At 33.5% G+C, this 8960-nt stretch overlaps 1 protein-coding gene across 1 annotated transcript; it reads right to left on the bottom strand.

Annotated features, from left to right (window-relative positions):
• Positions 1 to 586: 586 nt before the first annotated feature.
• LOC126970354 (uncharacterized) lies at positions 587 to 7700 on the bottom strand. Its single transcript, XM_050816209.1, has 6 exons — positions 7422 to 7700; positions 7133 to 7213; positions 6761 to 6841; positions 6281 to 6353; positions 6071 to 6136; positions 587 to 775 (listed from the first exon to the last, which is right to left on the bottom strand). Exons 1-6 carry the CDS (start codon positions 7484 to 7486, stop codon positions 587 to 589), a joined length of 555 nt encoding a protein of 184 aa, XP_050672166.1. The 5' UTR covers positions 7487 to 7700.
• Between the last annotated feature and the right edge of the window lie 1260 nt (positions 7701 to 8960).

Below are 8960 nucleotides of genomic sequence, written 5' to 3'. Positions count from 1 at the left end.
TTCACTAAGTTTAAGCAATGTTGCAGTACTGAGATTGTAATACAATGGAATTGGTTTCTTCTTCCTTGAGAATCTAACATGATAGCACTTTTGAGTGTTGAGTTCCATTTTATTATTCGTACACCACTGTTCAATTCTGCATAAGTCAGAGTGCAATTTAATTATTTCCTCTGACGATATAATAGTCTTATAAATATTCAAATCATCGGCAAATAACAAACATTTTGAGAAATGTATTTCAGAGGCAATATCGTTGATAAAAATTAAACATAATATAGGACCGAGGTGAGAGACTTGAGAAACACCAGACAGCAAAGTAAGGCTGCGAATTGTAACCATTCACTGACAGAATCTGAAGTCTTTTTGCTAGGTAAGACTGAAACCAACTGAGGAGTGAGCCAGTTTTCTGTTTAAGAAACTCAACGGCCACTCTTTTTTAATCAAATAGAGTGTTTTACAATGGCTATAATATCCATAATAAAGCAGGACCCAGAGATCCACGGGATACTCGAGGTAGGTCTACGTTGGCGTGACAAATGCCAACAATAACTTAATTGCCTTGTGTGCTACCATTTCATCCTCACATTTAGTATTTATTTAATTTACACAGATCTCTTAGTGACTTTTTCTCTTTCCTTAAACTTTTCTTCTGAAGTTCCCTTTCTGCTCTGGCCGCTTCTAGTTTTGCTTTCTCAGCTTCATGTGCTTTTTGTTTAGCAAGTTGGGCTTCTCGTAATATTCTCTCTTCCTCTGCTTTTTTAGCTTGAATAGCATCCTAAAATCAGATTAATTAAATATATGTTACATGCTCATAACAACAATGTGTTTCTAAAGTAAAGTATACTTATTACAACTTCAGTAAGATATTTTGTTATTGTTTCCCTATAAAATTTTAATCATTTATAAGTTACAAGCAAGAATTATTTGTTGAATTACACACAAACAATCACACCTGTCAGGGAGAGGGATAGGCAAGATTATGGACTTCTACTCACTACAGTGCTTATATTACTGAGACTTGACTTAACAATACAAAGGGAACCAGAAATAAGTTTAAGAAGACCTTGGTTAGAGCTGAGAGAGAAGACTGACACAAAATAATATATTACGCACCTAGGAAGAGAAGTAGGTCATTCTCATCTCAAATTTGGGGAAAAACAACAATTCCAGACGTGCAAAGAGACGAAATACGGTTTGTGTGGTTGCAATCTTGCATGAACTTGTTTGATTCCTCATTGATATAAATACGAAAGCCAATAAACGTTACTCACGAATAGCCCAGGTTTTCCTACTTTCCTGGATTTTTACCTCAATAACTAAGTGAAAATTAGTTATTAGTAAAGTTTTTATCCCCAAGCAGACACTTGTAGAAATAAGTTTCTGATAGTTACATATAAGGCATAAACATATATAAGTATTTTTAATTGCTACTATTAATAAGATAGTACTTATGTAAATATTTCATAGGTAATAAAGAAATTTGTAATTTTTTTATGCTACACATTTGATTCCGAAATTTCGAAAAGAACATTAAAATAAAACCACAAAACGATGCTAGGGTTTGCTAGCGTTGGAATTTGGTTTTGGGTATTCCCAAGCCACGGCCATACTACATACACATATTAACATATTATTAGAAATGTAACTACAGGGGTCCACTGAAACCAGTAAAATTTTGTGGTCTATGAGAATAAAGTCCGGGAACATCCGGCTTAAACACGGATGGGTATGGTATGGTATGGAATAGGGGCTCCTTTTTCCGCAATTAAACCACATAGTTGGGTGCATTTTGCGTTCAGTATTGGCGACTTACTCCAACCAGCCCAGCTCCTTCCAGAAGTTCAAAACCTTCCTGGGGTGCAGACTTATTGGAGGTTCGTATTCATTAAAGTTTTTGCCAGTTGGGGTTGGCCACACATTCCAGGATCTGCACTTAGGACTGTCCGTTACGCTGATTGTGAAAAGGTGCTTGTTTAGTGATGTGTGACCCCCGTTAGGGTGCCCACCATGATTAGGATATCATGTTTGTTAAGGCTGATAAGTAGACGTGTCAGTTTGGGCGATAGTGCAGGTATCTCTTCTTTCGAGTGTCTACAGCTTGAGACATTTATACATCGGGTGTTGTGTAGGTTGTATGCGAGAACGCGTGAGAGAGCGCATCCATCAACGCATTTGGCTGAAGGGCAGTGGCAAGAGTGGCAATGGACCAGCCACTTGTGATGGGTAATGATCACTTGTATAACTCTGACAGTTCATACTACCACCTGGCCTCCCGTTAGGAGGCGTGCTATAGGTATATAGGTATTAAGGCCCTTCACTGAGGTAATAACCTTGAGCATTCGTTCCCTCTTTACCGCACCTCACCTCTACAATACTTCGTAAAACGTTACTAGAGCGTCATCTGGCGAACAATTTACGAATCAAGTAAATTCATAGACCTTAGAATCCGCAGACACGGCATTCACTATAAAAAATATTTATTTCTAAGAAAGAAACGTGTATTACTTAATATTTTATGCGCATAAATAATTTTTAGTCATGAATTCAGTGATTCTATTTACGTTCATGAATACTTTCAACGTTTATTCAGGTACACACGGCTACATATCAGGCAAGCAACATATAAAATGATTTTCCAGTATAAGCTGATCTTGCATTGTATATCATTTTGGAACAATGAGAGGTAAGCTTATAATGGATTTGTATAGTTTGATATGTTAGCCGTGTACAAGTATTCATGGTGATCCATAATAAACACTGTGCGGTGTTTACTTTTTAGATTGTAGGTGAGTTACCTGTTATTCAGACCATAAAAAGTAGAAAAATAAAATATAAAAAACAAAGTCAATTTTATTATCATTTATTATTTTACAAAGTAGGTATCTAATAATTTTAGGGTAAAATTAAATTAGCTTTTTTAATATTTTTAACAGCGTATGCTGCAGAACTAAGTCTGTTCGCCAATCCTTCAATTTGGGCCCATTGTAATTTAGTAAAATGTGAATCCAAGGTGGCGGCTGCGGACATTTTGTTTTTGTTTCTAAATTATAAAGGCATAAAAAGCATTTATTTTCTCAAAATTGATTCTTTTAGAATTATTTTTGATGTTATTTCTAATAACTACTAGATACTACTACAGCTTCCGAAATAAATGGCGCTCTGAGAGAGAAGAAGCGGCGCAAGAAACTCTTCCAGCATTCTTTTTTTTTGCGCTCTTTTCAATAAAAATATACAATGTTGTACAGTCATTTCTATCGCTATAAAATAATCACAATCTAGTCCCAGGCTGTCCGATCATTTAGATATTCAGCAGTGGAGTAATAGGATTTACGACAGAGCCATTTTTTTATAAGTCATTTAAATTTATTTATAGATAATGCCTGAACAGTGGCTGGGACATTATTATAGAAGTGTATACATTTACCTTAAAGCTATTATGTATCATATGAAGCCTACTAGAATTAGTTACAAGCAATCCCTTATTTCTAGTGTTATAATAATGAAAATCACTATTAAGAGCAAAAAGGTGACGATTTTTGTGAACGTATATTAAATTTTCATAATCATAACAAAGAACAATTTTTCTTTGAGAAAATATATACGTAATAATATATAATAATACGTATATAATATATAATATATACGTGAGTTGGAACTTCGTTCCTAACATTTCGGGATTACATATCCCCAAAATCTAAATAACGAGTATTTGTCGGTGTAGGCATATTTACGTCAGAAGGTTTGTCACCTTCAATTGTATCTGTATCTGCTGTCAACTCAAACTCTTCATTTAATCGAGGTTCAATATTTTCTTTAAATTTTTGTTTTTTCTTCATTGCCTCTTCAATGTATGAAGGATTTCGTATGTTCATACCTCGAGTGTATCGGGGGTCCACCAATTCTGGCAACAAACAATCTATATAAAACGACGTAAGCTTATCTTTCATTTTCTCGTTCCAAAATTCATCATCTCTATCGATGTATTACGTTTTTAGCGGAGAGTTCTCATTTGACCAAACTGCAAATAAGCACTTTAGTCGTTTAGTAACGTGTAGTTGCCCCTGCACTTGATAGTACCATTGGTGGTTTTTATTTATTTCCAGCCCTTTTTTTGTGTATTTCCAAAAGGTCACTTTCCTTTTTTTTATGGCTTCTTCTAAACCCAATTTGAATGCCGTTATCGGGCATTTTATTTCTACAATTGTGTCGTCGCTACATAAGCCATCCGGAGTGGCTCCTAAAAATGGCAACTCTTTGTCAATAAAAAGTCCACAAGTTTCAATTTTAATTTTTTCTTGCCTTTCTAATTGCTTGATGGCAATGTTTTCGTTGTCTTTGCCATGTTTAATTGACGATACATGGTCAATATTGGTTTTGTACAATAGGTCTCTTACAAAGTTATGACAACTTGTGTCGTTTCGCCGCGTGACAACTTTTCCAAAGTTGGATGCGGTTAATAACGACCTACGCAACTCTAGCCACTCGCTGCATTCACTTTGTAAAACGGTTGCCCTTTCGATTAAACTTCTTTCCTCGTCAGTTTTCTTGAGATTTAACATAAAGTTTTCTTTAATTTTATTCAAAACATCGATCGGCATGTCAGGTCTTGTGCAGTCTTGACCATAATTGTGGTCTTTCGATTTCTCTATGAATAAGGCTCGTTTTTTTGGTTTCCTATTTATCTTGTTTTTCACATTTTTGTGTATTCTTTTGCTTTCTAGCCGTTTTATTTTTCCTTGAGGGCTGTCTCCTTTACTAATTGCTTTGTATAGCAGAGAAATTGATTTTTTTTCATTAAAAGCTACGGCAGCGGCGTGACATCTAGTTTGATACGAGTTTTTTAAAGAAAAATTCACCCTTTTGCCACCAACCAATTTAGCCACCACGCTATTGAATCCTTCAACCATGTTACTATCAACGTCATATAATAGACTCCGAGCATGTCCTGCAACATTTTGAATGATAAAACATATTTTTTGCCATAAAGGGCTTAAAATGAAATCATTTGGCAGGTCCATTTGGCCGATTTTATTACAGAAATATGATCGGCACTTAGTGTGATCCCCGAAACCATGGAGGTGACTAACTAATAAGTCGTCAAACAGAAGTTGAACATCAGAGTCACACTTATGTTTTTTAATTAATTTGCAAATAGTTGATCTTGTTCGTAGTATAGCTCTTTTTGTTATGAATTTTCGGTATTTTATGTTATATTTAGTGTCTGTAGCAAGTGCTTGTAATTTATTGCAAAAATTCCTTAAGATGTGGTTACGGCACTCTATTTTTTCAACAGTCAGGTCAGGATAAGGGCGAGCCTGTAATATTTTGGAGTAGGTGCTGGCATCACCATCGGATATGAGTTTTCCGTAAATCAAATTGTACATTCTTATAGATTCTTTAAATCCTTCTACAATTATTTCGCTCTCCATGTTTGTGGATGGACCGCTGTAATTTATGAAACATTTGTATTCTGACGGATCGACATTTTTGTTTTCTGCACGGGCACAGATGAAGCAGTATTTATTTTTTATGCCTAAAAACAGAATTTCTCCTGTATGTTTGCCAATTATGGCAGCTGCGCCCGAAAGAGCATTATAATTCTTTTTATAACTACGTTTAGACCAGCAACCATCAGCAATGACATCTATTATGGGAATTCCATCTTTGTTCACCCTGCCGTTAGAAATTGCGAATTGCTTTTCTCTTTCTGCAGCCTGACTCATAGATTCTAATAAAACATCTTCCCATTTCCTACTAATAAGTTCATGGTTCTCTGAATACGTCTTTTCAGATAACAACGGGAGATTGATTGCTGACATAAGTTCATCCAGCTGTGAATGCCCCGCACCTACTGCAATAGTACCTGCGACAGCGCACGTATTAATATTTACGTAGTTTTCACTGCAATTGTCTCCATTTATGACAAACTTTAGATTGCAAAACCGACATTTGAATGTGAATTTTGACTGTAGACCAATTAGGGTTTCAGATATGAGGCAAGTTCTGTGAAGCTGCATCCAAGTGGTCCATGGTTTGAAATACGTTTTAATTCGGAAAGGAAGTGGCTGACATCAATAATTCTTCTGTGTATTATTTTTTCTTTATTTTCTGCTTCCTTTTCATACGAAATTTGAAACTAAAATAAAAAAAAAACATATTTAGTATGTACTTACTCAAAAAACAATCTATATTTTTATCTGAAAATATTTTTCAAATAGAAACTACCTTTTCTAACTTTTATTCAAGTTTGGAACACACGAGGAAGGTATCAGAAACTTACCTCTACAATGTTTTTATTGGTTTCTTCAGTGATTTCAGTTTCCGTGAAATCTCCTGCAAAGTCCTCTCGTAAACTGTAAAAGAAAAATATTATGCATAATGATGATATACTTTCTAGGTTCGGGTGATTAGCATAGTGATGATAATATCAAATACGATGATATTGCAAAATTTAAAAAGGCCCGGCGCCTTCGGCTTCCAGAGTTGAAAATACTTGCACAGAAAAATATAAATAAGGAGCACAATCGTTTCTGCGACTAAAAAAAATAATTTGGAAGTTCAAAGTATTTTTTATGCAAATACGAGAATTTTTTTCTGAAGTATTCCAGCTCTGCAGCACCCGACTATTTAATACTTTCACAATTTCAATTAAATATATATATATATATTACTTTGATATATATATATATATATATCAAAGTAATTTGATAATCATTTGTAAATAATTAAGATATAGAGAAAAGGATTATAAAATACTTACTCATTATTGCTTATTTCCATAGGTTGTATATTAGAAATATCCATTATTGGTGGTTGTTCATCACTTTGGTTATCTTTTAACCTAAAAAAGATAATTTACTTAAAAATACAATAAATCTCTAAAATTTACATACGAAAATAGTTACATAACAAGCGCTGAACCACGTAGGAACCGAATCAATTTTATGTATGTATGTTCATGTCTGTAGTTTCATAACTCTATGGAGCACGCATGATCGAAGATTTGTGCAAAGATTCATTTTTATTTGTTTAAACAAATAAATATTAAATGACAATGATGACATGTTATCACTTTACTAATTATTATATCTTAGAGAAGTACTTAGTATGTTTATAGTAGTTAGATACATACCTGCTATCAAAGTAATTTTGTTGAGCATCTTTAGAAGTGGTTGGCGTTTCGTCACTATTTTGTCTATTTCTTTTAGCCCGGCTACAAAAAAAATGACTGATAAATAAATTGCTTTGTTTATATTTATTATTGTATTATAATATATATAATAATAAATAAATTATTACAATACTTTAATACTTAAAAAACATATTCTAAATAAAGTACCTATGTATTTAAAAATATACGATACATAATTACTGACAAATAATTTCAATGTTATTTCGAATATAACTAAAAGACAGCTTACCGAGCTTCAATCATCTTTGCTACTTTTGCACGTCCTTGTCGCACAATTTTCTTGTATTTTGGCATTTTGAGTGTTTAAAAAACAGTAGCGTCTTTTCGCAATACTCAATAGTTCTTTTACACACAAAGCGTCCTTTCGCAATAAATAACACAATAGGTCTATGCTAACACAAAAAAGCTATAAACTAAACAAACGTAAATATCAAACACAATAAGCTAATGTTATTATCTTCAAATAATGTGACGTGTCATGTGACTCGTGAGTGAGCAAGTGCGATAGCCGACGCGGTAACATACAGCACGGGTTCCACCCTCGAGACCTTGCGGCAGACTGAATCCCGATCCCCGGCGCATGAGTTACAGTAGTGAATACGCCCAAATTTTAGAATAAAATCTTAAAAAACTCAAATTTTGGTCTTTGGAATTTTTTTTTTTTTGCAAAATGTTGATTATTAAATTGTCTATCCATTAGTGTTAGTAGCAAAATAAAATTATGTTTACTTCACGAGGAGACGCACGATATCAATCATTATTTCTCATATCTCTGGTTTCGTTGTAAGGAAATTAATTAAAAAAGTACTTCATTAAAAAAAAAAAGAAAACTACAATAATGGAGTCAAGATTACGCAGAAATTGAATGTATTTTTTATTAGTTGATATTTCTTTTAAATAACAAGTAGACAGCTCCAAAAAACTGCCTAAAAAACGGCTAGCGCGGCTTTTTGGTCGTAGACGCCCCTTAAGGAATAGTTTATATTTTAGTAAAGGAACTTTAGTACAAACATAATACATTAAAGTGGTATATTAATATTGTTTAAAACAATGTTGTGGTTGAATATACACCTGACACAAGTACACTGCCTTGTATTCTACACTTTATGGTCGATCGCAGCATTAAACATCTTAATAGTGATAAGACTTAAATCTACATATATAAAGTTCAAAATAGCCTGGCATGCAAGTTCAGAATAAAATCATTGGTTGGCTTCGAAGTTGTTATGTTTGAGATTTACGTTTCAAGTTCCGTTTCATATCTATATAATATAGATGAGCCAATTTTCTGATCTTACGGTAAGTTTAATCTTAAGATATCTGATAATGAAATGTGTTACCAAACTACGGAAAAACTATCTTTGAATAGATAATAATACTAAGTGGTAAGTTGCAATAAAAAATTATAAAAGGAACAATTAAATCACATTTAAAAACCTATTCAGTTATTTAACGCGAAGCATAATTATTGGATGTCTCTCAGTAATTTTATTTTCATACCGACTCGTATGGGGGCTGTTACCGCAATTAGACCCTATTAACGTTAGTTAAGATTACAATAAATGTCGTCATGGTTCTCTGTTGAGTTTTACATTATATATATTATGTAATCAATCAATATTTAAATTTCAAATTAGATTTAATTAACAGACAACTTAAGGATTCATACATCACTAACCTAGTCTACGAATATCCCATGAAATTTCTGGATCTAGGGCCATCCAGAACATTCCCTGGGATATTAGTTACTTTTATAGGATACTAGCTT

Source organism: Leptidea sinapis, chromosome 20 (genome assembly GCF_905404315.1).
Source record: "Leptidea sinapis chromosome 20, ilLepSina1.1, whole genome shotgun sequence".
NCBI classification, from domain to species: Eukaryota; Metazoa; Arthropoda; class Insecta; order Lepidoptera; family Pieridae; genus Leptidea; species Leptidea sinapis.
This window is presented reverse-complemented; position numbering and strand designations above follow the sequence as displayed.